Source organism: Panicum virgatum, chromosome 3N (assembly GCF_016808335.1).
Source record: "Panicum virgatum strain AP13 chromosome 3N, P.virgatum_v5, whole genome shotgun sequence".
In the NCBI taxonomy this organism is placed as follows: domain Eukaryota; kingdom Viridiplantae; phylum Streptophyta; class Magnoliopsida; order Poales; family Poaceae; genus Panicum; species Panicum virgatum.
In genome coordinates, this window is record NC_053147.1 from 52,824,914 (window position 1) to 52,843,163 (window position 18,250).

General features: G+C 42.7%; 1 protein-coding gene and 1 non-coding gene across 2 annotated transcripts; one reads left to right on the top strand and one right to left on the bottom strand.

Moving 5' to 3' along the window:
• Nucleotides 1-377: 377 nt before the first annotated feature.
• Nucleotides 378-2,750, bottom strand: LOC120666161 (bidirectional sugar transporter SWEET13-like). The gene is made up of 5 exons (XM_039945948.1): nucleotides 2,539-2,750; nucleotides 1,754-1,790; nucleotides 1,271-1,643; nucleotides 1,050-1,169; nucleotides 378-933 (listed from the first exon to the last, which is right to left on the bottom strand). Exons 1-5 carry the CDS (start codon nucleotides 2,588-2,590, stop codon nucleotides 709-711), a joined length of 807 nt encoding a protein of 268 aa, XP_039801882.1. The 5' UTR covers nucleotides 2,591-2,750; the 3' UTR covers nucleotides 378-708.
• Nucleotides 2,751-14,830: 12,080 nt separating this feature from the next.
• On the top strand, nucleotides 14,831-14,937 carry LOC120668204. The gene has a single exon (XR_005672302.1). It is a non-coding gene; the product is annotated as a small nucleolar RNA R71 (small nucleolar RNA).
• Nucleotides 14,938-18,250: the final 3,313 nt, after the last annotated feature.

The following is an 18,250-nucleotide window of genomic DNA, read 5'->3' on the forward strand; positions in this document are numbered from 1 at the left end:
TCCGCCCACTTAGGCCGGACCGTCCACCGTACTATTTTTTTGAATTAAGTAAAATTTTGGAATAAAATTGAAAATCATTTATTGGGGTGGGTGAGGGGGTAATCTGCCCCTAAAAATGCATTTTTATGGGCAGGTTTGTTACTACAGTAATTCTGCTCTATTTGTAGCAACGGGTCAAATTTTGGTCCGTCCCTAAAAAAATTCAGGGAGTTGCTACAAATCATTTTGTAGTAGTGATCAGATTCATGCCCCTCCACGGATGTTTCTGTTGATGATTCGCTGATGGTGAAACCTATGAATAAATCGGTGCTCATAGCCTAAGAGTAGAAGGCAGTGAATTAGACCAATTTAAAACCTTAACATATGGTTTCAACTAGTTTGCACAACATGCTCTCCACCTGGTTTCGTGTCCAAATTTCAATTTGTGTAAGGACGTATGCACTCATGGCTATGTAAGTGCGTCATTACTCCTAAAGAAAATCAGAAAAGGTACACTGCAACCTTCTTAGAGATAGAATTCTTATGGACTATTATTCCTTAATTTGAGGGTACATGAAAGTATGTAGCTATAGCTGCAATTTTTTGCATCATAGTAATAAATTAAAGGATAAAAGCGTGTATGGCGTGGATATTGGCTCGTGAGGTAATAGCCCCTAGTTAGCAGCTTGTGTGCTTGGACTGGAGGTGACTCGACATGCATCCGGGCGTCTAGACCATGTTGACGGCTGGGCTGTGGTGGCTCATCGCCTCGGCCTTGCAGCTCCTGGGCACCGCCATCTCTGTGACAGGGTGCAGGTTGACGACGTGCTCCTCTCCTCCCGCCGGCAGCTTCCCGGCCACCTTACCCTCCGGGACCAAAGGCGTCTTGTTCATGTAGAACATGTAGAGCCCCATCTGGACAATGCCGAAGGTGAACCCAAGGACGTTTGGAAGCTGCAGATAGATCATAATTTTTGTTTAATCTGTCAGTATCATCAGTAAGATTCATCGTTAACTCACAAAATTCAACAACCAAATAATGAAATTGTATGTGAGTAGAAACTGGTTACCGCGACGTATTTGTCCTTGATGAGGAGGCCGTAGAGGAACCAGACGACGGCGCTGAGGGTGAGCGAGAGGGAGAGGGAGAAGGGCATGTACTCCACACTCCTCGTCTGAATCACACGCTTCTGCACGAGCACAAACACATGGGCCGTGGCCATCAGCACGAGCTCATCACCATGGCACAACAGGGGTATAGTAATATAGGGTGGTACACAAATTAACTCACGATGATGCTGAGTGGCGCGACGAAGACACTGACGGAGAAGGCGACACAGATCCAACCGAGGGTGACGATGCGCTTCTCACCCTTGAAGAGGAGCAGGGTAAAGAGGAGGATGGCCCCGAAGAAGCCGACGTTGAGGCCAAGCATGATCTTTGCAGTGAACCACTTAGCTTTCTTGTCTGCATAGACGAAGTACATGACTATGTAGATACTCTCAATAACGATGCCGGCTGCGTTGATGGTGATGAGGAGGAACTCGTTGGACTTGATCAGTGCGTAGAAGATCCACAGCATCGCGCTGAACAGCGCCACCACATAGGGAACCGACTGGAAACCCTCGGTCGACTTGCTCTTGTAGATGCGGTAGAATGTCGGGCTGATTATACAAATTGATTGAATGAAAATACATTTAGTTTTATTTGAAATATCAGATTCAAATGAATAGCAATGTTCAGTGAACATAAGAGAATTTAGTGAGTCACTTACATTGGGGCCAGGAAGGTCGTGAAGGAGATGATGTTGCCTGCAATACACAAAAGGGCGCCATCGAATCAGACGTTTGCAAAAGTTGGCATACAGCCCAAAGCTGGGATAAGACATGATGATGTGACACGTTACATCTTGGGTCTAAGTTGCCTTCTTTTGTGAGCAAAGATTGGCGAGGCTTTATTTTTGTTTTTTCTTCTAGACGAGCTCTTGTGTTATGGTGCACTTTGCCAGATCAAGGCTGCTACCCAATAGCAGCAGTGAAATCACCGAAAAGGACTACGAGTAGTCTAGCTCACATAGTGAAAGGATAGATGCATGCTTCGAAAGGACCTATGCTAGACATATCTAGTGTACGATAAGAAATGTGTAAGATTTTTTTTTTGAAAAAAGAAGAAATGCGTAAGCTAACAAAGCATGATCAAGCATGACAAAGGTGATAAAATTTAGTGATCTATGCTTAATGTGGTGCCACTAATTAAGTGACTATGATCAGTTTATGACCACAAGAAACATCTCATTTTTGGAAAAGGTTTGAAAGGTAGCGCAAGCTCGACTACACATACAATTGATTCAATCACACCACCAAAGTGCAACTCCCACTAAGTAACTTCGATGTACTATATCATGCACTTGCAACTAATACGAAACGATAAGATGTTTCATAAAACACAGTTGTAGCAATTTGGAAAGTGCAAACAAGTAGGACAGAATTGAAAGGATGAATATATGTGCGATTGGTCGGCTTGCAGCTCTTGTTTTGTGAGGACACACGTCATATTTACCTAGAAGGCCGAAGGCGAATGCCCAGGGATGCTGCAGAGATAAACCGCCCATTCTGATAAGTTGACCTTAAAATGAGATGGTGGGCAAGAGCTTTCAAAGTTCCAACACAAACTGTTTGGCACTTCTCTTCCTCTCTAACCCTTGGCCCCTGCAGAAGGCAGGGAGAGCTCTGAGGAGTTTTCTGTATTGGCTGAAACTCTTGCAATGATAGGCAGGCTGTGGGGAGCTTTATATAGGCACGAGGTGGCACGCATGCCTTGGTGCACCTGTTATGTCATGGTGTCCAAGTGCTCTCAAATTACATATGCAACAGAACATGTCATGGAATTGTGCAAAGAGATCTTGTTCACTAGCTTAATTTCGGAGGACAGGTTCCTGGCCATTAATAACTAGGGTTTATAAATTGTTCAATATTAATAGAGACAATCATGACCAATCCAAAAAGCAGCAGCTTTGTGCGCCTTTAATTTACATGGGTTAGTGCAAGGTTGTACGGTGCATACAATTTGTTGTGAGACGCCCATGGATCTCTCCAACCAGCTTCGCACTCCATCTCTAGGGAGGGATAAGAGCCAACAGCAAAATCACATGAGATCTTACAACTGAAGGATTTTGGAGGCAGCTTTACTTAATTTAGTTGCTATTATACTACGACTGAGCAATATCCTGCAAACTAATATGTAAAAATATTAATTCCTGTTTTTCTGGTGACATATGTTACAAGATGAAAAATGAACGATAAATATTCACTGTGTTTAATTATAAATTTCATGAACTGTGAGTTTTCTACAACTTTATGGGATACTTTCCTGCATTATTTCATTTTAAAGGCGTGCGCACATGCATTCTAAGAGCCCAACCATATATAATCTTCAATTAATTAACAATTAACCTCACATGATATAATTTTTTTGTTATATGAAAATGATATCATTTTATTCACATTCAACGTTAATTTCCTTATGGTTATGATTTTGTTGCTACAAACATTGTAGTATAAGTCAAATCATGCCATCTTTCAATAGATGATGAAGACTACTACATAACTCGTAGCATGACTCACAACTGTGATCGTTATGTGTAGCTCAAAATATCTGCAGCCAATCATGAAATCCATCTACAGCCTACAAAACCTTATTTCTTTTCAGCTGTATTGAATTAAAGTGTCAGATGGTACTTAAGAGTGCCTCTACTGGTAAACAAAATTCAACTACATTGGATCCATGTCGGCATGCATGCATAGTTTGGAAATGCATGTTTCTTTCAATTATATTCTCCTTTCCTGCCATAGATGCAGTTAGTGGACATAGATAGCTTCCCCCCGCCCCTCCTTTTCTTTGTGTACTGCTTGGTTTCTAATTAACTCAATGATGAGCACAATAGCTTTCATAGGCACACTTAAGATATTAAGTATTCCTCCTAAATAACATCCGATACAAACAACATGTAAATGAAATCATTGGCTCCCTCATGTTAAGTATCGATGCTGTGAAATATGCCTACTTTAAACATTTTTTCAATATTTTCTGAAAAAATATTATTTATAAAAGTTTCCTCTCATCACATGAATGTGGCGCCAAAATACTTGTTTATCAAATAAAACATGTTTACAAAAACCATCATACGTTGTTTTTAGCCATACATATTGTGAAAAAGATGGGGGAAGTTGCAGCTTAAAGTCCCAGCAATGTTCAAAATAATCCATTTCCCCAGTAGTTTCGCGGTAGCCTCTCAGGAACATATGGAGACCCGTGTGTTTGGCTCCTAACATTATTATTGGAGCCAAACAAAAGTAGTTGATTACAATTGGGACTCGCGGTAGCAAAGAGTGGTTTCAAATGGCTCTCTTTAGGAAAGCTGGTAGCTCGATGTGGTCTGGACCACTGAAATTTCATCTCCTTTGCATGCATATACATCATAATAATAATGTAAGCTGTTTGTAGACGACGCATCCTTCACATATGACACAATTGGGGAGCAAAGGCTTGATTGACCCTGAACCTCTCGATGCACCTTCATTTCATGATTAGTTCTTTTTATGTTGCACGTGCCTTAATTATTCTTTTTCTATCGTGTTCCATCTTGTCCAAATGTGGTCAATATCTAGGACTGTATTTTGTAAATTGAATAATTTATTATAGTATATCACTACGAGTTAGCCATGTATATATTATATTTTATATACAGAACAATTTTTTGATACCAAGCTGCTTCAAATTTGATGTTAGCATCAATCCGTCCCAAATTATATGTTTTTTTTATTTTCTAGGTACATATTTTTGCTATAAACCTAGGTTACATTGTCTTATACATAGTAAAAACTATGTATCTAAATTTAAAAAATAAAATGATTTATAATTTGAAACAAAGTATTTGGTTGTGATGTTATTGTTGATCCTTCAACAAGGGTTTAACTGGTAATCATGGAGAGTCCATTAAGAATGTGAAGTCAGTTTGGACTGCTCCCAACTCAAACGTAACATATAGCACCAAATGGGTTATTATGTCTTCACAATTTATTTTGGTTATTAAATAATTGTGGCTTTGTTTTCCAGGTTTGCTTCTTATCAGTAGGGTCGATGGTTACACAATTAACATATCAACATAGCATGTGCGAGAAAAAAACAAAAGGCTTTTAGTCCGGTGGCTGCTCAGTCTTGGGCTATATGGCAATGCAATAACGATATTGTTTTTAAAAATATTTATTTCAGCCCTTATTCAGGCATTGTTAACAGAAAACTATTGGCTGAGGTTGTAGCTAGAGAGATTGTTGCAAAAGGAGAAATACAAGCCAAGCATTTGGAGGTGGAGGTCATCTTCGCCAAAAAAAAAAATTGCGATGACTTAGTGAAAGTCTACGTGATGTATAACGATGACACTGACTGTTTATCAAGTTGCATGCTGTGACAATATGATAAAATGCAAAGAAAAAAAAGGAATCACTTCAAGATGATGTGTCTGACAAAACTGTAGAACCACACATTGAAGGAAAACTACTACTGGGAAAATGTTGCTACTATGATTACGGAATCGTTGATCAATACATGCAGTCAAAAGGCTACATATGTATAGACTAACATACACCGTCCAAGTGTGTGTGTATGGTTGAGGCCGATTCCATGCCCAAGGCCTGAAATCTTTTATTTCCTACATTTTGTTCAGTTCAATAGTGAAGACTATACTATGCCGGTATAGGTTCACTAGTAGGTTGGCGAGGAGTCATCATGGCTAAAAGAATCTTCCTTCAAAAGCAAAACAAGATTAACCAGCTTATTAATTGATCATTCCAGGGTTTCCAGCACATCAGGTGCTTCGTCAGAAGATTTTTATGACACTGATGGGGAGCGAATATTCTGGTTTAGCTTGCGATGAACACGCATAGCTAATCATCCAAATGTCACAGGAAAAGGAACTTTCTGTCGGTAGAGTCCACCTTTGTTCTTTTGCGAACAAACTGTAGTTTGTTTACAGTAACTAGGTTTATTTTCCTGCACCGCAACAGGATCCCCAGATTTGTTTCCTAAAGAGCTTTTGCTTACAAGATCTCTGTGAATGGTCACTTTCACTGCTACGATGTTTCTCCAGACCACGATCTTGTGCGCACTAAATAGGATATAATCACTCTTTATTTTCTTTTTTATCATTTGTGATGTGAACATGGCACTCTTTATCTTCTTTACTTATTAATTATTGGTCTTTTTCTCTTTCACTTTTCTTTCGCAAACATTTCCGAGCTTTCAGTGTCTATCATGCGAAGACAATATATTGACCTAAAGGCTGGCCCCCACTCCCTTATTCACTTGTAAAGAGGAAAAGAAAGCTGGCTCGATGACCTTACTGATGGTGTTAATTTAATCTGAAACAGAAAATAAGCTTCCCAGAATGGGAGGCAGAGAGAATGCAGCCAATCTTTTGTGATGCCCACAGTCAGTTTTATGGGCAAATAAGCAGCCCATGATCAGTTTATGAAGGTACTATTAGCTAGGGATGAAAAGTTCGCTTAGTTTGAGGTAAAGTTCGTCCCACAAAAAAGTTGTAGGTATGTAGTGCAAGAATGATTGAACGATGATATTTTTCTTAAATGAGAGATAATGAACCTGTTTCTCATTGCTTTCCACAAAGGTGGGCCTAATGTAAGCTCCTAGTTGATATGTACTAGCTAAAACTGTGAGCACCTATGCTGTATTTAATAGATAATTAAGAACAAGAGGTAGATCAAATGGTTGGGTACGAAATAAAAGGGAAAAAAATTGCCGAGTTTTCACACCCAAAATTTTTCACTAGTCTCAATTATGGAACCAGGACTACGAATCCGAGACTAAAGACCCAGATTTATTAGTCCCGGTTCTCACACCTAAGACTGAAGGGCTTGCCCAATGTAAAAAAAATTACTCTGCACTCAAGATCTCCTTCCTCACGTATAACTTCATTGCCACCTCACCAACACGGCCCGTGTGACTCTACTTGTGATGCTTTCATTTTGAAACAACACGTAGAACCACTTTAGCCCCGATTGATAGCACCAACCGAGACTAAATGGTCTTTTAGTCCGGGTTGGCATTACCAACGGGGACTAAATAGTGAGCCTTTAGTCCCGGTTGGCACTACCAACGGGACTAAAATTTTTGGACTTTTAGTCCCAATTGGTCCGGGACTAATGATGGACTTAATCTCGGTTGGAGGCTCCAACTGGGAGTAAATGTTCCTCCCGTCCTCTAGCCGTTGGTCTCGGAACTAAAGATTTAATTGGTTTTTGGACCAACGGTGGCCCGGAAAATTATACAAAGGATCGAAGATTTTTTCTGTACTAGCGTTTCATGGCCTATCTTTGAAAATTTACTAATTGATATTGCATCAAAGCAGATTATATAGATAGATAATACATGTAAATTCAACACTGAAATTTCCTCGTGATGTGTGACTTGTATCCGGATGCGCAGTGCAACAAGTACATCGAATTGAATTGATGCAGCACAAGAGTATATATATCATTCTCTTGTGACACCTCAGAGCATTCCTTCAGAAACAAAACGGGGAAAAGGACTTGGGATCAGATGTAGGGCTATTGTTGGGGAAAGCTTGCTGCATTTCTCGTCGAAGCACAAGTCGAGGTCTATCCATTTGTATGATTGCTCCTGCTATTTATATATACAGCTACTATTGAAGATAATGGAGTGTCTGAAAGTACCGAAATCTTAAAAGATGGGTTCATTCATATTGGAAGCACAGTCTATGGGCATATTCAGGGCAGGAATTTGACAGTATTAATATGAAATATCAGTAATAAGAAAATATGGGCTTTCGAAGTGTTGGGATGCCAAAAAGTATCTTCTACACCCCAATGTTGAAACAGCAACCCCCTCCTCCATCCTTTTCTTCCCATTCTTTTTTAAAAGGCAAATGTTGGCCCACGCAATTCCGTGTGGTTAAGTGTGTCTGTTACTTTTAACGTTCAACACGGTCCACGTGAAAATCCTGCATTTATGCAACTAGGGGCGGAACCAGAGCCCGAGCTGGGCGTGCTAAGAACGGGCACAGCTTAGTTCACCCCATATAAATATCTACATAGTAATTAGATCTAAAGCAATATTATTTAGAATAATAATTTAGTTCAACCTAGCACTTGTCTCTCATGCAACTCCAAAGAACTATATCGTGAAATCAGCATCATACAATCATGAACATAATTACTCTCGTTCGATGGATCGTCTATGCATGGGTGATGTGACAGGTAGCCACGACGCCTAATCATATTTTCCCCATGGAAACCATTCAGACTTTTGGAGGAGCCTTTGCACCTTTAGTTTGGTGGGCATGAAAATATGCCCATGGGGTCCACAGATAATCCACCATGATGAAAACATCTTGGCCTTCTTTCGTCCCCCTAAGCGCGCACCGCTACTGCGCCAGCACTATCTGCTTGCACAGCGATGGAGATAAGGATCGTCGCACCATGAAAGCTGGATATCAAGTTGCAGTTCTATTGGCCCTCCTTTCGCTGCTCAATTTTTGCTGGTGGCAATCGTTAACTTGATCTCTTATCTTCAGCTCCTACGATTGATCCAGGTCAAAGAACAGAGGCCATTGTTTTGGGGAACTGTGTACACCATTGATGTATTGTGGCTGCACAGGGTGTAAGGCTCTGATTAATTGAGCAGGCATGCTTCTTTATTTCCTTTTCTATTCTTGATTTGGACAGAAAAGGTGTCCTGATTGAAATAGTATATTGCAGCTTTCTGAGATTGCGTCATCACCACAGTTGTTCCCTTTGAACGAGTGAAAGCCGCCTCAATTATGCTTCAAGCATGTGTCATGCAACCAATTAGGGTTTGCATGCTGATCTCTGATGCTATAGCTATATGCCACGCGTCTTCAATTGCCACATGTGGACCTATCTCCCTGGATATGCATTCAGATCACTTAGCACACCCTGGAGGCCCTATCTGACATGGGAGAGTGATTAAACACTCAGTGTCCATGCATATATATGTTCGGTTGCATGGAGAAGATGTGCAGTGGTTGATCTAGCTACATTGCGTTGTACATATAGTGATGTGTTGACACAGAATTGGTCAACACACAAGCGCTAGAACGTACAGGATCGCAACGATCAGAACCTGACGAAGCTTGCCGGCGACCGATCGCGCCAACCGGTCAGACCGGTAAAACCACGAGATCGGGAGGGACCCCGTCGGAGCTCGCAGATCTAGGGTTGTCTTGAGGTCGGCAGGCCACTCAAGACGTCCTTGAACGCCGTCGAGACGAGCAAAGAACAACACGAGGTTGGAAAAGCTAGGGTTTGGAGAAAATAGGGAAATTGTAAATTTATTGATTCGATTGGGTAGAAGGACCTCAATCGGCCGTGGCCTTTATATTTATAGGCCGGGGAGGACGTACCCCTTCCAAATCGGGTTACAAACAAACTCTACAACTCAGATCTAACCTGATTCAGATTACACAGGACCAGACCGGTCGGCCTTCGGCAATGCCAATTTTGGCTGCCAACATATGCCCCCTTGCTTTTTAGTGAGCTTTGCAAACTAAAAAGCAAGTACTAGAAGCTAGCCTAGTTACATAGATTTACACAGAACATACGAGGCTAAAAATAATGCTAAGGGTGATACTCTATACCGGCCGTCTTCGTTCTTTAGGCATCTTGCCACACGCTGGGATAGTATTTCTTCAAGTATCTTCTATTAAGAGCCCTTGGAAGACGCTCTCCTTGCATTGTCTCCACCATATAAGAATTCCCGAAGATAACTTTGACAATCTTGAATGGTCCTTCCCAACTTGGTGACCACTTGCCGAACTTGCTATTCTTTGTCCCAAGAGGCAATATAGTCTTCCAAACCAGCTCACCAACCTGAAAAGATTTTGCTTTTACCTTCTTGTTGTAAGCTCTAGCCACCCGAAACTTATCCTTCTCAATTTTCTTCAAAGCTTGCATCCGCTTGTCGCTTACTTCATCAATATTGTCCATCATCAAGTCATAATAATCAACAGCGGAAAGATCATTTTGTTTAGTCAATCTATAAGCGTCCAGATTCACCTCAACAGGCAAAACGGCCTCTTGACCATAAACAAGCTCAAAAGGAGTAACTTTAGTAGCACCATGTCTAGATATACGATGAGCACATAATGCCTCAGATAGAACCTCATGCCACCTCCTAGGATTCTCCTCTATCTTCTTCTTGATGAGCTTTATCAAGATAGCATAATATGGAGATGCATTGAGTATCTTAATTTTGTATTATTCGGCAAAATCACGTACCTCCTTCGAAATAAAAGATGAACCTTGATCCGTTGTCAAAGTTTGAGGAATACCAAATCTATGAATAATATGCTCCGTAATAAACTCAATTACCTCCCGGTGTGTCATATTCTTCAAAGGAACCGCTTCGGTCTACTTAGTAAAATAATCCGTAGCAACCAACACGAAGCGATGTCCCTTTGAAGAAGGGGGATTAATTTGACCAATGAAATCCAACCCCCACCCTCTGAACGGCCATGGATTGATAATAGGATGCAATAATGCAGCAGGCACTAACTGAACATTACCAAATCACTGACATTCTTCACACCCTTTATAATATCTAAAACAATCCGCCATCATAGTTGGACAATAGAAACTGGCTCTCCTAAGTAACCACTTCATTTTAGGAGCCGATTGATGTGTACCACAGATACCTTCATGAACTTCCCCCATAGCAACACGGGCCTGATCAGAATCTAAGCACTTGAGAAGTATATCTTCGGCGGTACGACGATAAAGCTCATTGTCAATCAAAGTGTATTTAAATGCAAAACGCCAAATTCTCCTTTCCGCACCACGACCATGGTCCTTTAAATATGTCACAATAGGCATCCTCCAATCAGCAACCTCGGCCTTCCCTTTGGAATTGGAAGTGGCGGCCGACTCGTTGTTTTCAGCAGTCTGACCGGTCAGACCGGTCTCTGGACCGGTCAGATCGGTCAGAGCGTCCGGCCTGACCGGTTCGTCCAGAACCAGTAACTCAGCTGTTGCTCGCATCGGCTTTCTCATGTTAAAATATTTCTTAGTAACATTGTAGCCAGATGCTTGCTGAGCCAGAGAATTCACCTTCTGATTACTATCTCTTGGAATATGTCGGATTACAAATTCATCAAAGCAAGAGATAATATCAAGGCATCTATCAAGATATGCATTTAAAGAACCGCTGTAACATTGGCATACTGTTGGCATTTCTTAGCGTCGCTACTAGGAGTGGTTAGTTCCTAGCAACGGCGCCTCGAAGATGCCGTGTGGTATGTCTTAACATTTACAGAAAGATCCGCAAGTGCACGGATATATCATTGTAGCATTTCACCCGAAAGTATTCAGGGTATCATTATTTATATTTTCCCAAGGGATGGCTAGGTTGTGTAAAGTGTATTTACTTAGTTGCATAACCATGACATGTATGAGCAAGATGAAGACCACTGACTATACAGGGATAAGTGATAAATAAAGGATAATCAGGGGTAATGTGACACACACAGAACAGCCAACTCTCATGAATAAAGAATAAACAAGCAATCCTAAGGTTAGTGGGAGCATAGGCAAAGATTCCTAGTACACTATTCATGTCAGCAGATAAGTTACGTTAGCCACATTGCTTAGAGCTGTAGGTGCCGGGAAATTAGGGACATCAGGGAGAATGACCCGCACTAGAGAACATCCAGTCCCATTTCATCTTTGCATGAACTCCTACACCATAACAGGTGGCCGGCAAAAGTTTTCCAAGAAAGCAAATATTCTTTCCCGAAAAGTTAAAAATAAACCCCGTTTTCCACCTCCCGAATAGTGCAAAGAAATTGGATGGTGAGGAGTCGAGAACCATACTCCTCAACGGGAACAAAGTTATCCCATCCAATTTCATTTCAAACGTTAGAGAAGTCTTCGTACATACCTGTTTTGATGAGGAGGCCCGGATCGAAGGCTCGGGTGTGGACGAAGTTTCTGTTCTTGAGGGTGGCGTAGCCTTGTCATTCACGATCATCTCGCAAGTTGAGGTACGGTGCATCTTCCGCATCAATCTCTATGACCTCGGCTTGTGGTTCGGCTTACATCGGCTTGCGGTTCGGCTTGCATCTCTTCATATTGTTCTTCTTCCTCGTAGTCCATCGTGCTTGGCGTAGGCGTAGGTTCGGGTGTGTACGAGCTTGAGCCACCCCGTGAACGGGATGAACTTCCACCCGTCATCTTCTTGAATGCGCTGGAGACCTTCCACTCTATGCCTTTCATGATGGAACAAAAGCACGTGCAACTCGAAACGGGTTACGTTAGTGAAACCGAATTGAATGTTCTTACCCGCGAGTTGCTTCTCCTTTCTTGCAGCAAAGAAATGAGAGAGAGAGGTCTCTTGAAATCAAATCTTGAGCAAAAATCCAATGAAAACCCGAGAGAAAAGTTTGAGAGAGTTTGAGAGAGTGTGAGTGAATGAGAGTTGAGTGTGAGAGCTCAATACCCACCCCTCAGCCTCTATTTAAAGAGAGAAAGGCCGGGCACCATTGAGAGAGACCTGGCTCAATGGCCCACTAGCTGTTTGCAGGGGGCCGGCCGACCTTTGGGTTCGGCCGAACCCTAGCTGGGCCACCCTGCTGACAGGCAAGGCCCACTGCCCTTCTAACAGTCAAAAACTTTTAAAACTTTGGTGCCGGCCAAACTTTGCTTCGAAAAGATGTTCAAATTTATTTTCCAAAGGATTTTCATGCTCGAAAATATTTTTGGATTTTTGTGAGAAACAAAAAAGTGCTAGAAAAGCTTCTAGCACGCAAGGATGTTTTAAAAATTCAAATATGCAGTGGAAAAATTGAAAAAGTTGAGAAAAGCAAAATAATGGAAAGTAAATATGAGATACATACCGATTTACCTTCGGTAAGGCCTCGTCATTTTAAGTCTGACGAGCGGAACCTTTCTCCTGCTGTGTTTACCATTGCTCAGCTCGTCCTAGAGAATTGGACGAGGACGAGCTTGCGACCTTACGCCACACCTTCTTTGCACGTCTTTTCTTGGATCGTGTGGTTGTAGGTTTTGGCACGCCAGATTGCCTGCCCTTTGTCATCCTGTCAGTTCAGGATGCGCCGCTCTTTCCTCTGTTTGAATCTGAAGAACATGCTCTCCTTTCCGACGCGGAAGCAGATTTCTCCTCTCCCTACGTCAATCCTTGCCTTGGCGGACCATAGGAAGGGTCGACCAAGTATGAGGTCGACTCCAAGGTCGCCTTCCATGTCCATTACCACAAAATCGGCAATGATGAAGGAATCTCGTACTCGTACGAAAACATGTTCGGCTATCCATTTGGGATATCGAACTATCGAATCTGCAAGCTGTACGAGCATAGTTGTAGGGGAAAGAGCAGGATAATCGAGTTCTTCGTATGTCACATTGGGCATTATGTTCACGCTTGCCCCCAGATAGCATAGACATTGCTCGAAGTGCTTGACGTAGATTGAGCAGCTGATCATGGGGACCCCTGGATCCTTTTGCACTGCTGCCACCATGCCGTCCCAAATGTAGTTTCTTGGAGGATTGGACCTACCTGCATGGTTAGTACATGAAGTCTGCCGGGGAAGGTTGCCCCATCCGGTAGACACCATATTTACAGTTTCAACGGGAGATTCGGTTTGCCCCGGGATCTTCCCGTTCTCAGTGACAGGAGCAGCAGTAGCTAATTGAGCCAGTTGAGTTTCTATCATTTTGTTGAAACTTAGTTGATTTTTATGAGCAGAATAAAGAGTTTCAACTTTAGCATGTATGCTTTCCAACGTAAGAAATAGCAGGCTAATATATTTAGCGGAATCCCTTCCAAAAAGCTAAAAGAGCTATAGTGAAAGCTATAGCGGAAGCTAAATCATTTAGCAGAATAATAAAATAATCAACAATTACATACAAATTTAGAAGAATCATTGGTCTAACACTCTAAAAATAGACTTAACACATCTCTTGACTGTCCAACTGTGCCTCTGCTGCTTCGTCTATGATCCACCCTAGTTATATTGATACTTTATTTCTTTTGAATAAATTTTAGCGGACATAGCGGACATTTATCACTGCTAAATCCTGTAAAACCCCCTTTAGCGGACATAGCAGACAAATGTTGTATAGCATAGTGGTAGATCTCCTAAAAAGCTAATAGCGGGTAATAGCGGACTATTAGTGGGCTATTTTAAACATTTATGCTTTCCAAAATTTTGTCATTGGCAGCAAGCTTTTTGTTTAAAGTTTCATTGATTTTAGCTTGGCCAAAGACTAAGTCTCTCAAGGAGGGTTGGTTCGAATTGAAATTCGAATTGAAATTTGAGTTGAAATTGTTACCTCCTCCTTGGAATGGTGGGCATGTCTGACCCCACCCCTGGCCTCCTTGTGGACCGAACCCGGTGTTGTTGTTGATGTAGGCTGCGTCTTCACGGGTTTCGGGGCAGTCATTCCCCGAGTGTCCACCTTCACCACAAACCTCGCAGATAAAGTACGAGTTCATGGCATGGACGGGAATAGGCATCTGTGGCCGGTTCCCTTCATCGAATTTCTTTAGTAGGAGGTCCAGCTTTGCGGCGAGCATGTCCGTCTCCTTGATGGTATGCATTCCGCTCTTGGTTCTGGGCTAGGAACGCTCCTTGTTCCAGCCTTGGTTGGAGACCATCTTCTTGATTAAGGCTATAGCCTTGGCAATGGTGAGATCGAGATAGGCTCCTCCAGCAGCAGCATCAAGGTGGGCTCTGGATGTTGTTGTTAGCCCATTGTAGAAGTTTTGGAGCACAAGCCACTCGTCCATCCCATGATGAGGACAGGCGAGTATGTATTCTTGCAGTCTCTCCCAAGCTTTTGGGATAGATTCCATCCCTGTCTGCTGGAAACTTGAAATTCTTCCACGCAGGGCATTTGTCTTGCCCAACGGGAAGAATTTAGCTAGGAACGCCGTGGAACACTTGTCCCACGTGCTGACGGCTTCCTTGTTCTGATAAAACCACTGTTTTGCCTTCCCCGGGAGGGAGAAAGGAAACAGGCGGAGCCTGATGGCGTCAGCCGTAACGCCCCATGTGGTTACGGTCTTGCAAAGTTCCAGAAAGTTCTGGAGATGGGCGTTAGCGTCCTCATTCGGCTTGCCACATAATGGGCTAGCCTGCACCATGTTTATGAGGCTGGACTTCAGCTCAAAGTTCACGTCCCCAACATCGATGTTGGGTCCAGTTGCCACATTGGCAGCTGAGGGGACGGAGAAGTTGCGGAGAGTCTTCTCAGCCATGATTTCGGTTGATGGTGCTTGGGATGCTGGTTCGCTTGTCGACTGTGAGATCGGAGGAGGGACGACGCGAGGTTGGACCCTTCTCACAAGCTTCTCAGGATTTTCAACAAAATTTGTTGGCAAGGAGAAACTAGACATACACTACCCTGTTTTCATCCAATCAGGAGAAAACAAAAAGATAAACACATTAGCCTGTATAAGCAGTAGCTACCTCTTACTTATATTGCCATGTTTATGTACTTTAGTAAATATACTTTACACCTAGTTCCATCCCCGGCAACGGCGCCAGAAATGCTTGTTGGCATTTCTTAGCGTCGCCACTAGGAATGGTTAGTTCCTAGCAACAGCGCCTCAAAGATGTCGTGTGGTATGTCTTAATGTTTACAGAAGGATCCGCAAGCGCACGGATATACCATTGTAGCATTTCACTCGAAAGTATTAAGGGTATCGTTATTTATATTTTCCCAAGGGATGGCTAGGTTGTGTAAAGTGTATTTACTTAGTTGCATAACCATGACACGTATGAGCAAGATGAAGACCACTGACAATACAAGGGTAAGTGATAAATAAAGGATAATCAGGGGTAATGTGACACACACAGAACAACCAACTCTCATGAATAAAGAATAAATAAGCAATCCTAAGGTTAGTGGGAGCATAGGCAAAGATTCCTAGTACACTATTCATGTCAGCAGATAAGTTATGTTTGCCACATTGCTTAGAGCTGCAGGTGCCGGGAAATTAGGGACATCCGGGAGAATGACCCGCACTGGAGAACATCCAGTCTCGTTTCACCTTTGCATGAACTCCTACACCGTACCCGAACGTCGGGGAGTACGCTAACCGAGAAGCAGCTTCCCAGCGGACCGACAGGGCTGTCACCACCTGTGGTCTACCCTAGTCACACCGTGGATCACCATCATATCCGAAGAATTCCGCATACCCGGGCAGCATGCCCGCATATGAGGTCACTACCCTAGCACCCCCGGGCCCCCCACCCTTCGGATGGACAGGTAAGATGCTAAGGTAAGCCCGAAAGAACAACAAACCGATATCCTTACCCAGATCATCTGGTCTAAGCATGTAACTAGAATAACTTGGTAAAGCATAGATCAAGGCTAAGCAAGCTACGAACATAGCAAGATAATCAAGAACGAACTCAATATGAATAGTATAAAGAAAGTCGGAATACAAAGCCATGCCGGAGGCCGAGGATTGCTCGCCGACCCCGAGGACAACTGGATTCGCTAAGGAGATGAAGTACTAGCCTAGCTCCACTACCCTAATGAGTACAAGTCACAAGAGAGTGTAGAGAGAGAGGCTTCCAAGTTGTGTGTGTGGTGTGAGTGGTGGGTGGCCCCTTTTATAGCTTGAGAGGTCGCTTCCCGCCATCTCTAACATGGAAACATGCCAAACCGCCATTGGGAGGATAAGATCAAGCTTCCCGCCAAAAATCAGCGTGAGAGCCTTCCATGTTGGGTCGGCCGACCCCCTCTTCCCGCCTCTGGCCACCGTCCTTCTCTGGTACACTGCTTGGTGGGTCCTGATGTCAAATGGCCGGTGCCGGGGCTTGATTGGTCGGTTTGGTCTGGTTTGTGGGCCTCTTTTGCTCATGTTACATAGGACACGATCTGTCTGCGTATTCGTCGTGTTTTCGTCTTATTCCAGACTTGTGCTCCTGAAAACATAAATTCTCGAAAACAACTGTGGAGCTAGGTTAGTAATACAAATATGTGAGTAAGAGGTATAGTTTTCCTTCTTAAATGAGTATAGTTGACGGTCATATTTCGCACTTAACGACCGTCAACACATACCTTGGATACTTGCTGCACCACTAGAAGTGAATCACCATAAGGTTCCACATATTTAACGCCCATTGATTCCAAGAATTCCAAGCCAAATAGAAGTGCTTTATACTCAACTTGGTTATTCGTGCGCTCTTCTTCCAATCAATTTGAGAACTCAAAAATAGAACCATTCGGAGAAATTAGAACAGCACCAATCTCTTGTCCATCATCACAAGCCGATCCATCAAAGAACAACTTCCATGGTGTGCAAGTAATATAGCCGACTTCCAAATCATGCTCATCATTAATCTAATGTTCAACAATGAAATCCGCCACAATTTAGCCTTTAATACCTCTCAAAGACTCATAGGCCAAATCATATTCAACAAACACATAAGCCCACTTTCTGATTCTACCACTCAAAATCGGCTTAGCATATGCTTAATAACATCGGCTTAACAAGTAACTATGCAAGTACTTGATAAAAGATAATGCCTCAATTTGGTACAAGCATAATATAATGATAAGCATAACCAGTCAATAAATATATATCTTGTTTCCGCTTCAATAAGTCGTCGGCCAACATATGTGATAATATATTCCTTTCCTTCGGTTTCTTGAGTCAAAACAGCACCAATAACTTTGTCTTCCGCAGCCACATAAAGACTAAAAGGAATACCTCTCTTAGGCGCCTTGAGAACTGGTGGTGAAGACAAATACTTCTTGATCTTTTCAAAAGCCTCTTGCTGTTCTGCCCCCAAAGTAAATTCAGCTTCATTCTTTAACCGAAGAATAGGAGTAAAAGCATCTACTTTCTGGACAAATTAGAAATAAATCTTCTCAAGTAATTCACTTTGCCCAGAAACTTTTGCAAGTCTTTCTTGCAAGCAGGAGCCTCCAATTTCTTCATGGCTTCAATCCTCTTTGGATCAATCTCTATGCCCTTATCATGAATAATGAAGCCCAAGAACTTCCCAGCCGATACACCAAAAGCACACTTGAGCGGGTTCATCTTCAATCCATACTGACGCATCCTTGCACCTCGGAGACGAAGAACGCCGTAGCAACTGTCTTGCTCCCAACGGTCAACTCCATCGTAGCAACCCCCTTGGCACCAATAGGATCACCTCCTCCAACGCCGTTAACTGTCATGTTCGTCT

Bases quoted from the DNA above. Each gene is read 5' to 3' on its own strand.
- LOC120666161 (XM_039945948.1), bottom strand. From the start codon at position 2,590: ATGGGCGGTTTATCTCTGCAGCATCCCTGGGCATTCGCCTTCGGCCTT. The intron at 1,170-1,270 runs GTGAGTTAATTT...GTGCTCGTGCAG, and splicing joins TCGCGCCACTCAGCATCATC to AAGCGTGTGATTCAGACGAG. The intron at 934-1,049 runs GTAACCAGTTTC...ATCTATCTGCAG, and splicing joins TCAAGGACAAATACGTCGCG to CTTCCAAACGTCCTTGGGTT.